The 20,556-nt window shown below is 49.8% G+C and overlaps 2 protein-coding genes across 2 annotated transcripts; one reads left to right on the plus strand and one right to left on the minus strand.

Moving 5' to 3' along the window:
* Positions 1-3,065: 3,065 nt before the first annotated feature.
* Positions 3,066-11,512, plus strand: LOC104018436 (omega-hydroxyceramide transacylase-like). Its single transcript, XM_087761902.1, has 8 exons — positions 3,066-3,261; positions 4,007-4,224; positions 4,646-4,711; positions 5,220-5,429; positions 5,511-5,571; positions 6,070-6,288; positions 9,976-10,061; positions 11,386-11,512. Exons 1-7 carry the CDS (start codon positions 3,066-3,068, stop codon positions 10,059-10,061), a joined length of 1,056 nt encoding a protein of 351 aa, XP_087618028.1. The 3' UTR covers positions 11,386-11,512.
* On the minus strand, positions 11,141-18,874 carry PNPLA1 (patatin like domain 1, omega-hydroxyceramide transacylase). Its single transcript, XM_087761897.1, has 8 exons — positions 18,673-18,874; positions 15,540-15,772; positions 14,372-14,437; positions 12,824-13,036; positions 12,414-12,474; positions 12,163-12,303; positions 11,748-11,847; positions 11,141-11,255 (listed from the first exon to the last, which is right to left on the minus strand). Exons 1-8 carry the CDS (start codon positions 18,872-18,874, stop codon positions 11,141-11,143), a joined length of 1,131 nt encoding a protein of 376 aa, XP_087618023.1.
* Between the last annotated feature and the right edge of the window lie 1,682 nt (positions 18,875-20,556).

A 20,556-nucleotide genomic window follows, 5' to 3' on the forward strand; every position in this document is an offset into this window, starting at 1 on the left:
TCTCAGCCACGGGAGATGATATTTCTGGACATCCAGTGGTCTGCGGGGGAAGCAACGCACCTACAGCTCACAGCTAGTTAAATCCCGCAGGGCACAGCAGGACCAGCTCACCCGCTGCACATTTCATGTATTTGTTGGGGTATGTGCTAGTGCTTGAAGTCTGACAAACTGCACATCTGATTCAAAGCGGTGAGGTGATTCATTGTCCCACAGACATTAACTCCTCAAAGTCTTTCTCCTGAAATGACTTGCACATCAGAAACCGTATGTGGGTTAGGAACACCGCCGGGTTCCCAGAACAGTGCAGCCCTGAGGTCACAGTTTTGTCATTGCAGAAGATCTGTGAAAGAAACGTTTTGGTCTGGCGTCAGCTCAATGCTAAAATATGCCACCTTGGGGAGTAAAGATAACCTCTTGGCATCTGTCGGCCCGTTCCCTGCCGTGTCCTGACTAGGCTGCTGGGTCGGCTTCTGGTTCATTTTAATGCCATGGGAAGAAAGTCCTATTTTCGGTATTGCCCTGTATTGTCCGTCATTTGGTGAATGCACATGGATTCCTTTGTTTCATTTGCCTGCCTGAAGTGGTGCTTCTAACTGGCCCGCCCTGGATGGCCGGTTTGCTCAAGGCCAAGCTTGGCTTTGTCCAAAGCTGGGATGAAGCACTGAGAGACAAGCGAGCAGGGTCCCTCTGCTAGGAGCTGTTTCTGACCCAGTGATGGAGACGTGACACGTGCCAAAGAGCACGAGAGCGTTTGGCCTGGTAAAACAACAGACCTAAAACTCAGAGCATCACGCAAGGATGCACACGATCTGTGTCCCATCCTGGTGCAGGGCAGAGAAGGGCCAAGAAACAGCTTTTGCACTTCCACAGCAGGATTTCTCCATTACTGTTTATGCCATCTGGATCACTCCTTTTCAGATCACCTGCATTTCTTCTACATTACGAGCCCCACTGGTGAGGTCTGGATACCTCTCACTCTGACACAAAGCCCACCCAGGGCTGTGTAAACAGGTTTGCAATTTTTTTTCTTCACTCCTTGCTCTATTTGAAAGACACCAGGGACAGTCCGAAGGTTTGGAAGACAGGGAGAGGTGGCAGTACGTGCTAGTGATGGAGTAAGCAGGTGGAGACTTGGCTTCTCTTTACTTTTCCACTGTAAACACTATTTACTTCTTGGTGGTGCAAGATTGGCTAAGACGTTAAATGGATTTAGAAACTATCTCAATAATGCAGAGATGCGATTAAGAATAAAACATCACCTGTGTGGCCTGATCCGTGGTTTTTGTTTGTGATTTGAGTAATATGGTTGCCCAGCTGCGTTTGGAAAGCAGTGCAATAATGGGTCACATTTCTAGCTCCCTACCCATGCTGCTGACTTAGGGGAGGAGGGCTTGAACCCAAGGCTTAAAGCAGTGGAAATGTTGCTTCTACAAGGCTGGCTTATTTTTTTTTGCCCTTGTCCTGGAGTTGGGCATCAAAGTTTTCCTTAATCTCCAGAGCTTCCTTTGCACGGCTCAGCAGTGGGTTTCAAATCCCACATCCCTCTTGCACCCGATAACCAGCACAGAGCAGCTTCTGGAGTTGACTCTTCTCATTACAGTTAATTCTTAGGGGTTCCTTACACTAAAGGGTAGATGGAAAATTATTTCCAGTGCATTTGTTCTCGTGACTAGTCATGGATTATATTTATTCATCTCTTCTTGAGTCTTCAGTTTTTCTTTGCTCTTTTTCCTTTGCAGTTCAGCAGGGGGATCTGCAATGCTCATGCAAGGTGTGTGCAAGGAGCTTAGCGGCTTGGCTCCTGGGTGGAGCTGGGTGGTGACATACACTGCTCCCATGTGGAATTGCGGCTGGATTAACACTGTGCCGATGGTGCTCGGACAAGGGTTGGGGGTTTAGTGGAGACCACAGCCCTGTTAGCACCAGCATGTCCAGCACAGCTGCTACATGAGCATCAGGGTTGCTTTGCAGCCCCCTTGCATAGGTCAGGGCTGCATCCAGCCACAAAACTCACCCAGCGCTGCCTCAACACACAGCAAGAGGGAGAGAAGCATCCCCTAGGTGGTTTGGAAGCCTTTTTACCTGAAGACATTGGGTAGATTTCCATGTATCTCAGAGAAATATGTCCAAGTTGTTATTGTTCGTCTGGGACAGCTCTTTCTGCTCTTGCGCAGCTTTCCCTGCTGCTTTTCCCTGTAGCAGTTTCCCAATGTCTTGCCTAGCTGCAAGGCTAAGAAGGCTTTGCATTTCTGGATGGATAATCAGTAGATCACTGTGTTTGTCAGACTTTTTTTCCCCCCTCTTTACTTCTTTATTGACCTGTTGCTTTACTGAAACCTCAGCCATTTAGGAGGCAGATTAAGCCACGAGTTGTTACCTGGACTCTGTACTTTCACTCTTTCGTAAGCAAACTCAAACCCTGAAATTGTGAAACTAGGAGAACAACTTGGGTTGCGATTTCTTTAATAATCCAATCACTTTCTCCAGCTTCTCCGCTCCCTGGGATGGGGTTTGGTAACCTGTTACAAATGGGGCAAGACAGTTTTGAGCAGCATCTTGCAAGACTCTTGTATCCCAGGGAATATTTGCTGATTCCTACCTCCCAAGAGGCTGGAAGCTTAGGCTGGGACCCCAGGGTACCACTAAAGCAGTCCAGTGGCTTGGGGAAGCAGCTTTTCTCTCGGGAGGGCTCACTTCTGAGGCCCCACTGACCGCCCCCAGGCTGCTTTTCCAACCCATCAGTGTGACACGTGGCCCTCCACATCACCTGGGACTTAAGCAGCTAAGCGCACACCTTGGAAACATATTGCAGTATAGTAATTTTATTTTAATGAGCGGTCTTAGGTATTAAGACATCACGTCATCCACTTCTGCCCGCTGCTATTGTTTCACTGGATGTTTGGCTTAGAGATCAAACAGAGATATAAGACAGCAAGAGTGTGGTCAGAAACAGAGCAGGCTGGGAACAGCCACAGCTAAGCATCGGCTGGCTGTAGAAAAAACCTCCGAACCCATCCTGGGCAGCTGCTTTCTTGTGGCTTGAGTGCTTGGTGTTAGCAGAGGTGATGAAGCTAAATGGAAACGAGGGAAGACCTTTCTCTATTCTGTTCAGAGGTTGCAGTTTCTTGGCACCATATGAAGCTGGAGTGTCAGCTGCTTTGCAGGAATTGTCACCTGAAATACTGAAATCTGCATCCAGGATCTATGGGGCATCTTCAGGATCTGTTATAGCTACACTTACATTGTGTGAGTCTGGTATAGGTAAGGGCTATGCGCTTCCATTTATGCTGTGTCTAAAGAGATCCAATGTCTGGAAATTTTGGTGTTGCAAAAGATCTTTTTTTTTTTTTTTAATTATCCTTAATCAGTGGTTAATTCCTCAGAATTTTACTTCATTGACTTCTTTAAGAGTGGAAAACATGGGTGAATTAACCAGCACAGAGAAAATAGACTAGATATAGTTATTAAATAAGTCATTGCATCTTTTTAATTTGAAGTAACGGTAAGCATATCTGCTATAAGAAGCAGAAGTGCCCTCCCTAATAAGGCATTTGAGGTTGTTGGTAGATTCCCAAAACACAGAGAGGAAAGAAAATATTGAATATGGAGAGGATCAGTGTTGCTGTTGCATGAAATAAGAAGAAAGTTATAGTCATAGAGCTGAGAAATCCATTAGGGGGCATAGATGCAGAGCCAACAGGAGGAAATGTTGCCCAAAGGCTTCCCGACAATTTTCTCCCCTATTTCCAAAAATTTTTAAGATGTCTTGTGGAGGAAATGGAGAGAAATGGGAAACGAAAACAAAATACTTCTGCTTCCTGCAATATTGAAGGTCCTTGGAAAATCTGGGTCCGCTCATGAGAGCTTCAGCCCTAAAGAAAATAATGGCTCTTTATGAGCATTTACCAGCATGGTAAAATGCCCCTTTACCAGGTGGAACTGCAGACCAGCAAGTACATAAATAATAATGTAAGGGATCTGAAATGATGGCTTTGCTTTGCTTTAGATGAGATAAGGCAGCTCCTCAGTACTTTTGAAACCTCTTTATGGTGCGGTCTCCTTGGAGGAAAAATCTTTCAAGACACAAAGGATTTATTAAACAAGCATCTGCCTACAAACGCCCACGAGCTGGTATCTGGAAAGCTGCACGTTATCCTCACCCGTGTGCGCGACTGGAGAAACGTGGTGGTTTCGGAGTTTGCCTCGAGGGAGGAGCTCATTCAGGTGAGAGCAGCCACAGCCACCCTGCGAGGGGAGATGCTGCACGGGACTTACTGCCACAGCATCCGCAAGGAAAGCCTGGGGCCTCGCAGTAGTCCATGCCGTGATTTCTGTCCTTGCCACCCTCTCAAGCCAGATGGGGTCACAAGCTGAAGGTAATAAAAATCAGCCTTTTTGATTGCTGGCTGAATTATCTACAGGGCCTGAGGATGCAGGGAGCAAGATGAGGCATTTCACAGGTTACCTTCCTGCTTCTCCAACCCTGGCTGTGGTATCAGACATGGTCTGGTCCACAATAATCAGCGGTGCCCAGTAACCCAGCCGTGGGTTCCCATTTTGGCATTCACAGATGAGCCACCATTCCCAGAGGCAACAGGTTTTTGTGGCTCTTTGCTCACCTCCGTACTTTCCATCTCACCCACAGGCCCTGTTGTGCAGCTGCTTTGTCCCTCTCTGTTTTGGATTTTTACCTCCTACGTACCGTGGGGTGGTGAGTAGCTTTCTGGTCTGGAGACCCTATCGCAAGTCAGGCCAAGAGCCCATCTAGCCACTGTCCTTCCTCCAGTGGTGGCATTAAGCACATTTATACCCATGTTTGCCGCCAAAGTTGCTTGATGCTGTGTTCACACGGTGTCTGCAGAGAGAAGAACTGAACCCAAGTGCCCCACAATCTGACCTCACTGCAGACAGACCTGACCTTGTCACAAGTGTCCATCCTCACCCTGTCCGTGGGGTTAGCTCAACTCCTTTCTGCTGCGCTTTCCCCCAATGTCATTAGAGAGTAATTTTTTGGCTGGAAGGGAGGAGGTGGTGGGTGTAGACCTGGAGCACATGGGACAGCGGTCAGGGCTGTTCCCTGGAAGGGGACCTCTGTAGTCCCAGTACCTCACTCTAGTTTGGGCCTAGGTGGGGAAGAAACCCCAAATGCATGCACATGTGATGCAGCAGTCTTCTCTCTGAAAAGAGGAAGGCTCAAGGTTCCTTGTTTTCTCTCCTAGTGGTACATTGATGGGGAACTCGCCATGTGGCGGGCCAACTTTGTGTCCCGGACCACAATCACCATATCTCCTTTCGCCGGCGAATACGACATCTGTCCCAGAGATGGCTCAGCTGCCTTCTTCACTTTACAACTCTCTGATTGTATATTACAAATATCAAAAAGAAACATCTTCCGCTTGAAGTCTATTCTTCAGCTTCCCTCACATCAAGTGAGCTGCTTCTACAGGTACCCAGAGCTATGAGGCCCATATAGCTGGCCCGTCTGCCCTGACTGCCACCTCCCCCTGCAGGTTCTGGACCAGTTTTATACCTGTGGCTACCAGGACACAGTCGCCTTCTTAAAAAGGCTGAGTAAGTGATTTGGAGTGAGGAGCAGGTAGGCTGGGTGCTTCCCTTGCAACGATGGTTTGCTGACAGAAGGTAAGAGGTGCTGTCAGTGCATCTAGGGTGACCAGGGCAGAGAGATCCCTGCATCCCTGGCATTGCCAGGATTACTTGAGTCCCATCCTCTCTGTGGCCTCTCCTGAAGCTCCCTGTTCACCCCTTCCCCTCTGATGATGTTAGGTCCCCTCTTCTCTGCCACACTGCGCATAGTAGAGCTTTCCAGGGAACGCAGGTCCCCAGGACCTAGACAGAAGTGTAGGCTCGGGTGCCCTGTGTGGTGTTAGACTGATAACCCCCTGATGCACAAAGCAGCAATGTTTGGTAATCCCTGACCCAGAAACCCAACTCAGATTAGCACTGTGGTCATCAGTCCCCCTATTTTCCAACCAGCCCTGGTCATGCCTCACATTGCTGGAGACCTGGTAGTTGAGCAACAAGCAGTGAACTGGATTCTCTGCCCACCAGGTGAATTTGGTATAAATTACCTTGATGAGGACTTTATGCTTTCATTGGCCAATGAATCATGTCAAAAAGGTGACAGGACCCTGCACCAGAGGCCAGAAACAAGAGTACTTCACTCCAGAGCCACAGATCCTGAGGATGTCACCAAAGAGAATCCCGGGACCATCTGGGCAGCAGATGAAGTGGAAGAGGAAGCCCCACACCATCTCCACGATCAGAAAGGTAGAGGACCAGCACTTCCTTTACCCCATCAGTTTTCATTAGCTAAGTGACACTTGCCCAGGGCCCTCGCTGCTAAAGAGGCTGTCTGGGTTTTTGCAGGCACCAGTAGGTGAGAACATCAGGAATGGGAGGGAGTCCCCTCCTGGGTCAATGGTTGTTAGTAAAGCCTCACGCTGAACTTGTTTTGGGTGAGGTTTGAGGACTTAGGCTGTGGCCAGGTCAGAAGGGCTTGTTGGAGAAGTAGCTCTTTCTATGAAGAAAGCCCTTTACTCACCTTGCAAGGTAATAACAGGTTCTACTCACGCATCATTTCATTAAGGGTGAGGGAAGGAACAGTGTCTCAATGGTTAGAGCTGGGTTTGCTGTGCCAGTCAAATCACAATTTCTACTTAGTTACTCTGGTGTGCAGCCATGTGGAAATACTTAAGTGCAAGAAAAGCTTATTAGAGCTGCAGGTAAACCTCTACCTGTATCATTAAGCAGCATAAGGCAGGTTTAAATCCAAAACTTCTCATTTTCTACAATCCTATGCAAAATAATTCCCTCTCTCATTTCAGTTTTGACATGGAAAACTGGTAAACCCTCAGTATTTCGGCTTCCAGTTCGTCTTATTGTTACTAGCAGAATACAAAGAAGTATGTGCTGCAATGCAACATTTCTTCTAATTTTATTATTTATTTTCCTTTTCTTTCTGAGTCTTTCAACATTTCAGAACTTGTCAGCTTAGAAAAAATTATACTGCTTTTCCAGCATGATGATGGTTTAAAATGTTGCCATATAAATTAAAAAATAGTGAAAAAAGACTCAAATATTGTTCTGCTATATCTACGAGGACCACACCAAATGAGGAACATAAAGGGTAAAGAACAGGACCATTACCATTCCAGATCTAAAAATAAAAGCTTGGAAAACATAAAATAAAAGCAAAGATGACATTTCCATTGAAAACAAAACAACTCTACCTATGGGAAGAGACCCGCTATAGAAATGCACAGGACACTGTTAGGCTGTACAGTTTGTTTCCATGCTTGCTTTTTTAAAGGCTTCGTCAGTGCAAACTGCATGGAGCTTTTGAAAACAACATAGTAGGAACCAGGTTTCTCTGGAGGTTGGGCAGGCTCTGGGCTATAAGGAGTCTCTTGGTCTCTGGTTTGCAGCTGGGCTGCAACATTTTGCACCAACCTAAGGTCATCTGTGGAAGGAATCAAGACTCATTTGTGAGGCCAGAGAGCAAGCAAGAGGTAAGTCAGGGCTCTCAGTCTCCAGAGGAGAAGCACATTGGATTTTTCAGGTCTGGGAAGGAAAAGCCCTGATGATCTAGGCCAGGAAAAGGCTATTTTACTGTTAATCTGCACAATACTATAATATCATTGATGTTACCAAATAAACAAGGGCATAAAGCTGCAAACAACTTATACCTGTTTTCCTGAACAGGTCAGGATATCTCCAAAGGACTACTGTTGTGGCAGAGCCTGCACACCAGCAAGGCTCAGGCTCGATTAGCAGGTTAACCACAAGCATTTGGTTTTTGATCCATGTGCCTACCAGGACAGTTGCGCAACGAGTTGTGCCCTCCCTGGTATCTAGACTAGAAGCAGTCTGGCATAAAGCACCTGCAGCCAACAGCCAGAGACACAGACAGGGTCGGGCACATTTGTATTCGTTTGGCTTAGTTGCATGGATCAGCCCCTTCCCGCTAGGTCTGCAGTGGGATCTAGCTTTAGAGAAGGCTCCTGCTGACTTGGGCTGTCTCCAGACTCTCATCCCATCCACCTCAGGCTTCACATCTCCGAGTTCAACGCAGACCAGGGCAAGAAACAGGACAGCGGTACGAGGGCAATATTTTAAGGATATCAAAACCTGCTTATCCCATTACCCTGTAGGTAACAGGAGGGAGGGAAGCAGCCCTGCTCAGGTCTTTGAATCCAGTTTGTCTCACAGGAACTGCCACAAGCATCTGTCAGATTGACCAGTGTGGTTTTACTCCCATTAGGGCCATGCCAGCCACAGAAGAGCATTTTTGACCCCACTGCTGCCTTTGGCCCCAGTTCATGTATTAAAGAGAGAAAGAGCAACTTGGAACCCAGCCTGCAGACACCGAGATGCACTGAAGAGCACACTGTGGCAGCAATGTCACCAGCACAGGCAGGGCCACCCTCCCCCTCCTGTCCCCCCCAGACCCCTGGTGATTCCCATGACCCACCTTCAAACCTTTCAGGCTGACCACAGGATCTCCTGCAGCTGGGTTTCCCAGGTTGCTTCCCTGGGGGGGGGGGGGGGGGGGCGGGAAATAGGCTCCTTGAGAGCCCAGATGCCCAACTTTGTCCCTATCCTTGCCTCTGGCAGAGCCTCCTTTTGCTATTAGCTCCAAGCTCATGCAGAGACAGCATCAGGTATGCTTGCTTGGAAAGGGGGGGGATTAATAAAGCAAAAGACAGCTGATTTGAATGATGAATCATTAAATACTTACATCATAGCACATCTCTGCAGGTGTGGAGCAGGAGGGCTCTGTGCTGTGACCATTTTGGTTTGGGTGTTCCTTGCAGGCTATTTTTTGTTAAAGTTCTCAAAGTTTTACTAACTTTTTATGATCAAGCACCATGCAGGTGGGATGCACGGCGTAGTTCAAAACAGGCTCCTGTTTGTGGCTGAGGTTTGCAGACAAATTTAGTGGATTTGCATGTCCGATTTCTATATGAGAATTTTCTTTTGGGGATTTTAATTCCCATTTGAGTAAGGATGGGTCAGCCTGAGGCTGACCGAAATGGTTATATCCTGCCTGGATGTGGTGGTGCTTGCTAGGAAGACCAGGAGCCTGGTAGAAGGGCTGTCGCAGAAGCGGGGCTGTCGCAGAAGCGGGGCTGTCTGCCTGCGAGGGAAAGCAGAGGATGTGAGCAAAAGCAAAGGATGGGCTGACTGGCTCTGCTCCTGCCCAGGGAGCGCTGGGTGTCTCTGCGCCCTCTCCACTTTGACCTGTGGCAGGAGCACAGTCGCGGTTCATAAGCTGGTTTTGAGCAGTCCGGCTTTGGCTGCAGGAGTTGAGAGATGTCAATCCATCCGGGAAGGGAGACGGGAGTAGGTTTTGATGGATCCAATGCAAATAAGCATCCAGGTTTCTTTTAGCAAGCTCATTGCAGGCAAAATATTCCCAGGTCATTGATTTCAACCAGAGATAGCAGAAAATATTCTATTAATCTTTCACTGAGCATTCATAGTTAACTTTGAATCTGTTTACGTCAATGCAGCCTTCAGCTATTCCCCACATTCATGCCTGCAGTCTCCAGGGCGCTTTGGATGAAACTTCCCTCTGTACCATTTTCCTTTGTACAATTAAACAAGCTGTTTATTCAAATACACAGCTTGTGCTGTTGTGATCCATTTGTTGCCTATCGGGAACCAAGAAACAGGGGAGACAGCTGGGGTACAGCCAATCCATCAGCCTCGGATGTGCAAATTGTATTTAGGATGATGAGGGCCAATTCATTCTGCATACAGACCAGCGGCACGAGGTGTTTGCCTGGACCGTACACCGTTCATAGCAGTGCGTTACAGAAGATTGCATGGAAAGAACTAATGTATTTGTGAATTGTCAGCTCCCCCGGTGCACTGGGAGATGCAGGCTGCACGACTGTGGTACTTTGAAGTAGGAAGAGGTTAATCTTTAGGTTTCTGCATCTTTTTCCACAGCTGCAAATTCAGAGGGGTCCAAGTGTGCGCCTACCTCCACTGTCAGGAGAAGCAGGCCTCCAAGGATGTATGAAGCTCAAGAATAGGTAATTGGTAAAACAACTTCAGGAAACTGGATAAAAATGAGTTCCTGCCCAGCGTGATGCTCCCTAAGGCTTCTCCCTCTCCCTGTTTTCCGTTTGATGAATGTTTCTGAAGGTTTTTGAGTGGGAGGCAAACACTTAAAACGTGACATTTCCTGGCAAATGTCTGCCCCGTAATCTGCATTAAAGCAGGGGGAGGGATGCTGCTGGTGATCAGCAAGTGGAGTGGCTAGGGAAACCGGCAGCCGGGTGTACCCGCGTGCGAGTAAAGATGCCCAGGCTCCCCTGCGCAGACTGCGGTTCGGCCAAAGCGGGTCAGGCCTGGGCAGGGAGGCTGCAGCAGCAGCAGCACTGGAAACAAAATCAGCCGGTTTCCCCAAGCGAAAGAACCACCCCCAAAATACTCCATAAAAAGCAGCAGCCGTGCCCCAGTATGAAACGAGCTCGCCTACCACTCCCCGGGGCAGCAGAGTCGCATGATGTCGGGGACCCCCAGGGCCCAGCCAGGATGGTTACCTACGGGAAGAAGCTGGCGGTTAGTTCAGTCAGGGTCACTGATCCAACAAGGACGAGTAGCCCCAGGGACATTTGATACTGAAGGGGCTTTTTCAGGGCTGAGGAATTGCGTAGCTGCCTGCAGTATGAAAGCATTCTGTGCAAGTCTCTTCGCCAGCTGCAGGTGAAGTAACTTGCAAGCAGGTTTTAGGATGGTACGGCTTAAAAGCTATCAGTGTGACAAGTTAAATGCCTTGGATCCTTGGGAGTTTAGTGCCAAAACACCTCTCAGGATCTTGGTGAACGTGCCTGATGTCCTGCTAGGACAGAGCCCAGCAGATAAATGCTCTGCAACCAGAATATGTTGCCGTAGGGAAGCAGCACTAAGCTAGTTCATAGCTTCTTTCGAATGTCACTAAATAAATAATATCACGGGGACAAAAATTAGCTACCTGTAATGTGGGGTACCCCAGATTTGGAATTTTTAGCCACATTCAGCATCAGTGACCCATGGGTGAGGTCCCCCAGGGTTTTCCTGCTCTGCACCCTGCCCTCCCTCTGCTGAGGGTTTGCATCCCCCGAGCACCTCACCTCCTAGCCACGGCTCTCGTAGCCAAACCAAGCACCGTGGTTTGGAGAACCTTCTGGAACCGTTTTACCGTGGAGCTGATACCTTCCAGCAGCCCCCACAGCTTCTTCAGCCTGCAAAACCAAAACAAACAGGCAGATTTTAATGACCGGTAAATGCAGCAAAAGGGGGAGGGTGTTAATGGTAAATACACACTGTAATATTCTTTTTCATAACCAAGCAATCCTATGGTGTTCCTGCTAGCCGTACCTGCCCTCCCTGAGAGCTTGCCTTCAGGGAATACCAAATCCTCCTGCAGAGGAAGGGGATGCCGCTAAGCCTATTTATGCAGTAGATGTGCATCAGCTTGCCCTGGTCCGTAGAAAAGGAGGCACTGGCCACCAGCCCACACCGCCCCGGAGCCTGCCCCGTGTGTTCCCCGTGGAGCTGCCATCTGAAGGATGCTACAGCCCCTTGCACTCCCCAACGCTGGGCTTGCAGGGACGCCTGCGTGCCTCGTGCTAGTCTTGCACCGCGTCCCTTCAGCTGTCTCGCCACGGCTGAGGGCACAGCCACTGGTTTCTGTATCACGCTCAGCTTTGGTGCCTCTGTCAAGATGTTCTTACCCCTTCCTGACAAAAGCTGGCAGCCTGTATGGCTGCAACAGGAACTTCGACAGGGGATCCTGCAGTCCAGTCACCTGCTCCTTCTTCCACAGGGCCAAGCCTGTGCTCATGAATGACAACACAGAAGTAAATAAAGACCAGTAATTAGAAATAACCCCATGAATGCAATAATTCCTCTCGTCCAGCAACTCTTGCTGCAGCTCAGCCTGTAGGTACTGAAGCCCAGGCCAGGATCCAGCTTGAGCTGCTCTTACAAAGTCTCTTTGCAAATGGCTACTGCACGTATAGAAATATTTACTATAATAAATACCTCAGTAATGCCTTAAATGTAATACTTCTCCTCTCAAAGACTGCAGCAGCCCTCAGCAGCCCCAGCCACCCCCAAACCCCAAGATCAGTACCCCAAATCCTCTACCTGGCAGGAAGCAAGGAGCCAGGCGCTGCGGTACCCGTTTGCACAGGCCGGTGAACGTCCTGCTGGATGGTGCGAAGTCATTCTTCCCACACATGCTGGCGAAGCGGAAATTGCCGTCGAAGTAGTTTAAGCCAAAGGCATCTGCGAGACACGAAAAGAAAGGGCTGATGTTTGGCCGGTTGCATCGGCCACGCAATGCCGATGGGCAATGGGTCACGCTTCTGCCCTTCGGGTCTTGGGGTAACACTTACTGTTCCTGTACAGGAAAAGGGCAGTGTCCTGGTACCCTTGGGAGAAAATGTCATTCAAGACCTGCAAGCAGAAACACTTGAGGTCACTAAAGCGCCCTCCGTCCAGGCACCGGCAGGATCTGTCCAAGGCTGTTTGACCGTGGAGGGTTGGGATGGCCCATTTGGGAAGGCAGCAAGCGCAGGCTGGTTTCCAACCACCAAAGCACTCGCCCTTTGCAGGCTGTCAAACCAGGGTGGGCCCCATCCCAGGCTGGCCACCCATCAGCAGTGTCCACCAAAAATTGCACTGCCCTTGAAATTGGATTAATTAATGATAGAGATTGAGCTGAACCTTAAAGCTTGGGAAGGCAGGTCCAGCATTAATTTGTTTTAACCAAAACAAAGCTGGGAAGAAGACGCAGTGGACTTACCATGGTGCTAGGCGGAAAGAGAGCATAGCTAATCCTGCAGAGGTTTTCTATCGAGATCTGAATGCTGCCGTTGAAGATCTGGAAACAGAAGAAGATAGCGGGACAATCCCGTGGACAGATATCGAGCTCTCCTGTGAATGGGGACACAGTGATCACGGCTTCCTCCAAGCTGGAAACAGGCTGCAGGCCGGTGAATCCTCCGTCGACGTAGCGCTGAGAGGGAACAGCAGAGAGAGGGTTTGCTTTGAGGATTGCTACAGCGTGCGTGTGAGGGCAGCGGCACCGAGAGGAAAGCAAGCGGCTGCAAAGGTGACATCTCCTGCCGCAGGCCAGTCCCAGCATGTCCTCTCTTCCCACTTGCAACACCATCTCTTTATCCCGGCCTTTGCCAGCTCCTTCTGCTGCCCTGCCTACGGCACCCAGCCAGCTCCTTGACCAGGTGCTACAATCCGCAGCTGTTATTAAAATAGAAATATAGTTATTTTAATTCACAAAGCTTTGTAAAGTTGTTTTGGCAGTCATTAGCCAATTCAAACATCACTGAATTTACCGTGTCATATAAATTTCAAGTCCTGAGCTCAAGCAGTAGGGCTCCCGCATTTAATAATCGCCTGCAAATCCCTGGAGGATTACTCACTGGGCAAGGAAAATGTCATTTGCTGTATTCCAAAAGGAATTTGAATTTACCACCCACCTCAGTGGAATTTGAGATTGCAAGGACTGCAGCCGATCGAATTAAACGCTCGTGAAATAACAGTGCAGAGGAGCCTCATGCAGCAATGCCGCCAAGCTCTGGGTCCTGCAAACTTTATGCACTTTGTGGGCAAGGCCTGCAGTCCGGGTAAGCTGGAGATCTGACCTGGCAGCCCGGTGCAGACATCCGAGGTCCGAATAGGCTCAATCAGTGCAGACCAACAAGAGTCAAGGAAAGATCCTAGCTCTATCCCAGCTGCAAATCTGGTATCGTGGCTTTGTGGGCTCTGACACACAAGTGGGTCACGATGCATCGGCTGCTCCATGGTCCATCTGCACATGCTTCACCGCCATGCTGCTGTGCTCCCCCTTCACTGAGGGTTAGCAACAAGCCAGCCCAAGTTAGTTGACTTCACTGCGGTGTTTCGCAGAGTATGAATATGCACGTGGTTGGGGGAAGATCCTCCCACGAACTGTCAATACTTCAGCCATGCAAGTCTGCACCTGAGCTCATGGAGACATCTGCACTGCAGACAGGTCCTGCCCAGGGTAACTGGATTGTGTGTCAAAGTCCCGAGTGTGGGCGTCATCTCATCTCACTTTGGAGATCTGCAAGGCAAGATCTAGTCATCCAGGCTCTGTCCGTAGGCAAAGCAGGACAGGGCTCTCCAGGTGGGAATTCCACCCAGCTATCATCTTAGGATGGGATGAAGAACAAGCTAAAAGGCTTTATCATCCTCCATTAACTACAGCAGCAGCCTAGACATACATATCCCTCTCTGCTCAAGGGAATGCAAAGTTCAAACCCAAGAACACACTGCTGGGAGCATATGTTTTATTGGAAATATCACTCACCACACCTCGGTAGGATGGAGGGATGAATCCACAGTAGATAGGAAGAAAGCAGCTGCAGAGGAGAGCCTGGGGAAGGAGAGGGATTGCAGAAGTAAATGTTCCTGTCAAAGGTCTCCTGGACAAAAGCTGTCGACGGGGTGTCTACAAATTCAGGCTTGGCAAATCATCTGGAGCCAGGCTGTACCACCTGCACTTGCACTTGACTGTGTCAAGAAGAAAGGTTTCAAGAAGGGGAAAACATCTTATTTCAGTAAAGTTGAAACACTTCTCTTGAGAAGGGCATAGCGCTTCATTTTTTATTTTTATAGCTGCCAGCAATATCACAGTAGTATATCTATATATCACTGTCCAAACACTGCCCTTTGATGGTGGCAAGGTGAAGCTTTGGGGTCATTTTTCAGATTTGCATTTTTTTTTGACGAAACCAAGACATCCTCACGATGCATTTTCATTCTGCTTGGATTTGTCAATGATAAAGCCACTGTTGGGCCATTTGCAACCATTTTCCACCAATCTCATCAGCTGGGAACAAGCATCCCGGGCTCCTAGGTTGACCTAGGGTGGGCACCACGGAGTGAGCTCCAACATCTCCATGGACTTGCCATCCTCTGCTGTCTCCCTGGGACAAGCAAGCCCACAACCTCATGGTCCGCTCTGTTAGGGTTTCACCCTGGGATTCTTTCCCCAGCAGCTAATTTACTGGTTAATCCGCTGCTTGTTGTTTGGCAGCACAGACGCTTTGTCCAGCTCTTTCCTCCCAGGAAAGTGCTGAGGCAACAAGGAAAATTGCTGCCAATGGGACTTGGCCGGGGAGAGACCTGTCCAGAAAGCTGAGAGGTCGTGTTAGCATTAACACAGCTCTTTGCAAAGAGTCATTAGTACTTATTGGAGCTGGTCAACATGTCGGCATCAGCTTTTTGAGGCTGAAAACAAACCTTCTGCTTTTGTAGCGTGATTTATTCCTGCCTGACTCTGGACCTAACAACTTCTCCCTCCCTCCAAGCCCCATGGAGCTCACTGTGGTGGGACCACAGCTCTGGCAGAGCCTCCTGACCCTCTCCCCATCTGGGGTAGAAAACAGTGCCGTTAAAGTCATCAACGCTTAGGTACCTCCACCCCAAGCAGTAGGTAGGGATCTTCCTACGGCATCAGAGGAAGGTCCCTTTACCTGAATGAGCTCCTCTTTCGAGCTGAACTCAGAGGCCATGACGTTTTGGCCGTCCGCCACCCGCGTGAGCGAGATGTGGAGCCGCCCCGAAGCCAGCTGGTAGGAGTCCTCTGGTAGCATCCGCTGCAAAACCGTCTTGATATTCGCTAGCAAGCTGCACTTGGGAGAGAGAGGGCCCAGGATGGTTTTCCTGACTTCCTTTGCCATGGCAAAGAAAAATTCCTTTAGGTCATCTGACACAGAGGCGGGGGGGAAAGACAGAGAGAAAATCAATATCCCTGCTGCCCTAACAGTTATATTTTTAATTCTATTTTTAACGCTCCTCACAAATAAAGCCCCTTGCAGCCCCTGTGCATGACTCCAGGATGATACTGCTGCTACAAGGGGGGACACTGTGGCGGGACAGAAAGGGGGAGATCACCCCCATGATGTCCTCAAAGGACATCATATTGCTGAGCGCGACCCCACTGGTGAAATCCCCGTCTGCACCGGAGACGGGTGCTCAAGATGTGCCTGGCCAGGGATTAGGGAAAGGCTCCAGGGAGTCCAGGGAAGAGGGACGCAGGCGCAGACACTGAGTTATCGGTGCCAGTGTGACTTGCACAACACGTTCCTGCCTTCCACCCCCGATTTTGCAGCCCCAGGCTTCATGGGGGAGCTGGGACGGCTCAAAGGTGAGGACAAGGGGCAGACCCTCACCAACTCTGCATAGGGCTTTCCTGCAAGCCAGGCACCCTGGCTGCACCGTGCTGGGACTCCCCGCTCATCTGAGCTCCGCCGGTGACCTGCCAGCCAGTGTTAATAGTCATTACATGCATCTGCACATTCCAGAAGCTGGATTAAAGGAGCAGAGCTGCAGAGCCGCAGCCGAGGGCTCAGGAGACACCAGGTTTTAAAGGCTGCGCAGTGATGGGGGGGGGAAGAGGGGTGCAGCTAAGCCCCCCGGTCAGCCTGATCCCGGGGAGGGAGCTTGGTCCCTTTGCTGAAATGGGGAGCTCGCTTGGGGGAATACCTCACCTTGGGCAGTTAAAGTCTTGCAGCAAAAAGCTTATCCAGCTCCCCAGTGCTGCAAAGAGCCATCCTTGCACCCAGGTGGGCTCCCCGGGACCCTGCACCGGCATGAAGCCATGGGCTTGCCTTAGCACCACAGCTTTGTAGGGGCAAAGGTCTCCGGGCTGTCTCGTGAGATTGCTTTAAAAGCATGGACAGACAGACAGATTAGATGGAGTGTCCTGAAGGCAACCGGAGCAACACAGGTATTAAGAGGGGTTATAAATATTTGAGTGGATGTTCAGGCCATGTGGTGTGTTGATTAATGCTCGGCGGGTTCACGCAGGGTCCTCAGGGATGCTGAAAGAGCTGGAGGCACCCCAGGCAGGTGATGCACCCACGAGGCACTGTCCGGCTGCTCCGTGTCCTGGAAATGGGGGAAAACATAGAAAGACTGCCCGCAAGCTGCTGGGTAGGAGATGAGAGCCGACCCCAGCTCTGGGGGCTTTGGCTCTGGATGGGGCTTTGACTCAGGGCGAGCAAGGGATGACCCTGACATGCAATGCCGTGACTGTCCCTGCCTGCACCAGCTTGCTGGTGACAAGCGTGTGCCCAGGAGGTGACCTGTGGGGTGGCAGAGAGCTCAGAGCTCCTCACCCAGCCCGGGTCAGGGCAGGGGCCGGGTACATGACCACAGCCACCCCATGGGACACCCCATCAGGAGCCAAGCACCCTCTTTTTGCCCCAGTCCTCCCCAAGGTGAATTTGACAGAGTTTGTGCCACATTCATTTTCCTTATTAGAAACCCAACCAGAGTCATCACTACCCAAAAGGTCTTTTCTTCCCCTAGGGAAGAAAGATGTTTGGGGCACAAGATCATCTCAGCACCTCTAAGTGGATGGTGCCTACCACCCCCAGTGAAGGAGAGCCCCATTTCAGCACTGGCGCCCACAGCAAGAGCAGGTACCAAACTGATGTATACCTGCTGGACAGCCCCAGCTCCATCCAATTACACCAGCATGAGGAATCAGAGAGGAAAGTTTTAGAGCCCTTGATGATTTGTAGAGGAGTTCATCCCCCTGTGGGCAGAAAGGTTCCTTTCTGCTTTGTCTAAATATATTTGCCAAAGTTTTGAATTATTTTTACCTCCAGCAGAGTGGTTTTAGCATCCACCAGAGGTTTCAGGAACTGCGTTTCCTCCCTGCTTCCTCCATCATTATTTGAACCCTAAAACCCCCGCTCCTCCTAAATGTCCCCATTGCTTGAAGTGGGGCTTGGATCGGCCTTCGAGGACTTAAGTCTCGTGCACACTTGTTTACACGTGGACACTAATTGGAAATATGGGAGGATGTGATTCTTAAAAGTGGATTAACTGCTCTGAATTAATTCTCCACATAGATGGATCTTATTGCTGGGGGGGCTGTTTCCACATTGTCTGAAGGGGTTCAGAGTAAAACCTCTTTTGCAGCACTAAAAGAAACCCCAGCCCCAGGCTGGAGCGGGGACTGTGGTTCGCCTGGGCATGTCCCGCTGAAGAGTCCTTGGGCTTTTGCCAAGGGAAAGGCGCTCTGCTATCTGGAAACGGGAATCGCGCCACATTTTCCCTTGGGCTGGGAAGGCTGAGTGGGATAACCCAAAGCAACATGCAAACAGGGCTGTCAGCTCCATAGGTACCACTCTTGTCCCTTCACAGCTAAGGATGCCAAGGGACCTGATCCACAGGGGACAAGGGGGCCTTACATGGGCTTGTCTGCCCGCCGCAGCCACGGAGACTTGCTGTGGGACACATCTCAGCACTCCTCAGACCTCGTAGCAGAAGAGAAGGAGATCTGCTCCTTCAGCAGGAGCAGGAAAATGAGCCAATAAACCACAGGTACATCCAGATTTACCCATGCAGTATCTGCCCGACCACCTGAGATAACATTCAGACAGTGACAACTGGCTTTTTCAGCTTACACCACCCAAAATTGCTCCAGAGTGGCTGCCAAAAGTGGCAACATCTGCAGATTTCTTTTATGCCTTGTGAGTGATATGAGTTACACCAGTATCGCGTCCCTGCTGGTGCTTTAAGGCATTAACTCCTCTATTTCTATTTCGAAATAAAAAATCTATAGTAAGGAAATCTAGGCAATAATTGTCTTACCGAGGCCAATGCCGCACACCACGGCGGCGGCGATGAGCGAGCCAGCAGACGACCCATAGACCTTGCAGGCAGACTTGAGGAGTTCGGGAGCCAGCTCCAGGAGGGACTGCACCACCCCAACCTGGTACAGGGCGAGAAAGCCACTGCCCGAAAAGGAGAGCGAGAAAGGGGTGCTCGAACCCCGGAGATCCTCCTCAGCCATCTCAAGATCAAATCGGCGTATCCGGCTCGATGTCTCGCGTTGTCCTTTTTCACCAGGTGAACCTCAAGCTCTCTTCTCTGCTTTCTCCAGGCTCATCTCTGGCTGCAGAGGAGTCCAGAAGATGGATTTTCTACCTCCTTTTATGACAGCTCTCCAAGGTGTTTGGATTCACGAGCTATTTTAATTGCTGCCTGGGCTAAAAACAGAATTTTTCCCGTGATCAAAACAGCTCTTGTAATCCTCGACCACAGCCAGCTCAGATGCTCAGGGCTGAATCAAGGCTCCCCTTTTATACCAAGTGATCCAAAGTGCCCCAGGAGCCCTCCCGGAGGTGATCCCTGCATTACTGTGCCCGTCACACTTGGAAGCATCCATGCAAAATTTCCCCTTTGCTTCATGCCTCCTTCATCAAGGGTGTTTTCCTAAATAGGATTCTCCGTCAATCCCGGCTTAGGCACAGCTCAGTACTGAGTGAGTAAAGGCTTGTGTAAGACACTTAAAGCCAGAGGGTGTTACACAAGGACTGGATGCAGGGCGTTACGTTGGGTTAGGTTTGGAAATGCCGCTTGTATTTGCTCCCTATTGGAAGAGTTTTGGCCTTGCCTGGCTCTTGGATATCCTTTGGGGGGGAAAACCAGGGAGCTGGATTTGCTTTTCTCTTCCCCCCGCCGCCAGCACTGTGCTCTATGCGGCCCCAGGAGGATGCCCGCAGCAGCACCGTGGTCCCGAAAGCTGGGGTTACTGAACCAAAATCAAACTGCCTTCGGGCTGGCTTCATTGGCTGGGGGATAGTTAAAAAATAGGGAGAAATTCAGTAGATTTCTAGTGTCTTTTCAGCCTTAATAACCTGACGCTGCTGCCAACATGCAGAATAAAAATTGCCATTTTAAACAGATGTATTTATTAAATATTACTAAATATTGTGTCCCTTATGTTGTCCAAATACATATAGCGTGCACACTATACAATGAAGATTACGTATGTTACGTTCAAGGTTGTGTATATCCACATAACATGGCGTGTGTATAATAACAGGCTGGAGGAGAGAGCTGTCGTTCCCCACCTTGGAGCACCAGCCTGGCCAGGACAGTACAAGAAAACAGAGGATGGTCCCAGCATCCCAATACAACCTTTGCAATGCTGTTTCACTCCAAATTTCCATACGTTTTTCCTTGGCCTCTCCAGCCGTCGCTGCGTCCCCACGACAAGAGTTGTGTCCTGTGCGATACCTGGGGGCAGAGACCCCCACCTCGACATGCAAAATGTCCCCGGGTTGAAGTTTCACTGGTAGCTGCCCGTCAGCAGGTGAACATTGCCTGCAAATCCCCGCCGATAAATGTCACTCGGCATGGCCAAGGCCGTCCTCGACGGCTGGATGACAGGACAAGCAGGAGCAAGTTGTCAGCTCAAAGATATATTGAGACATCATCGGGACTGTCCTGGAGGTGAAGAACTGCTTGAATTGGGGCATTTGCACGTGACCATGTCCTGCTGTAGCTACACAGTCTTACTGGATTTGGTCTTCTCATTTCTTGTCTTTTCAGTGTTTGATGCTGTTTTTACCTTGTCCCCTCGTTGGGTGAGTCTCCCTCACATCTACCGGCCTCCTGGTGATATCTGAGCCTGGATCTGCGTGATTCCTGCCATGTCTCCTCCAGCCCTTGGGAAAGAAAATTCCTTCA

The sequence above is a fragment of the Nipponia nippon genome, unplaced genomic scaffold (genome assembly GCF_047370975.1).
Source record: "Nipponia nippon isolate SJK-2023a ecotype South Korea unplaced genomic scaffold, ASM4737097v1 scaffold_25, whole genome shotgun sequence".
NCBI lineage: Eukaryota > Metazoa > Chordata > Aves > Pelecaniformes > Threskiornithidae > Nipponia > Nipponia nippon.

Coding starts and splice junctions, on each gene's coding strand:
- LOC104018436 (XM_087761902.1), top strand. CDS start 3,066: ATGAAGCTAAATGGAAACGAGGGAAGACCTTTCTCTATTCTGTTCAGA. Junction 3,262..4,006: donor ATTGTGTGAGTCTGGTATAG/GTAAGGGCTATG, acceptor GCTTTGCTTTAG/ATGAGATAAGGCAGCTCCTC. Junction 5,572..6,069: donor CGCCTTCTTAAAAAGGCTGA/GTAAGTGATTTG, acceptor TCTGCCCACCAG/GTGAATTTGGTATAAATTAC.
- PNPLA1 (XM_087761897.1), bottom strand. CDS start 18,874: ATGGCTGAGGAGGATCTCCGGGGTTCGAGCACCCCTTTCTCGCTCTCC. Junction 13,037..14,371: donor CTCCATCCTACCGAGGTGTG/GTGAGTGATATT, acceptor GTTCCCTCTCAG/CGCTACGTCGACGGAGGATT. Junction 12,304..12,413: donor CCTTTTCCTGTACAGGAACA/GTAAGTGTTACC, acceptor CGTGTCTCGCAG/ATGCCTTTGGCTTAAACTAC.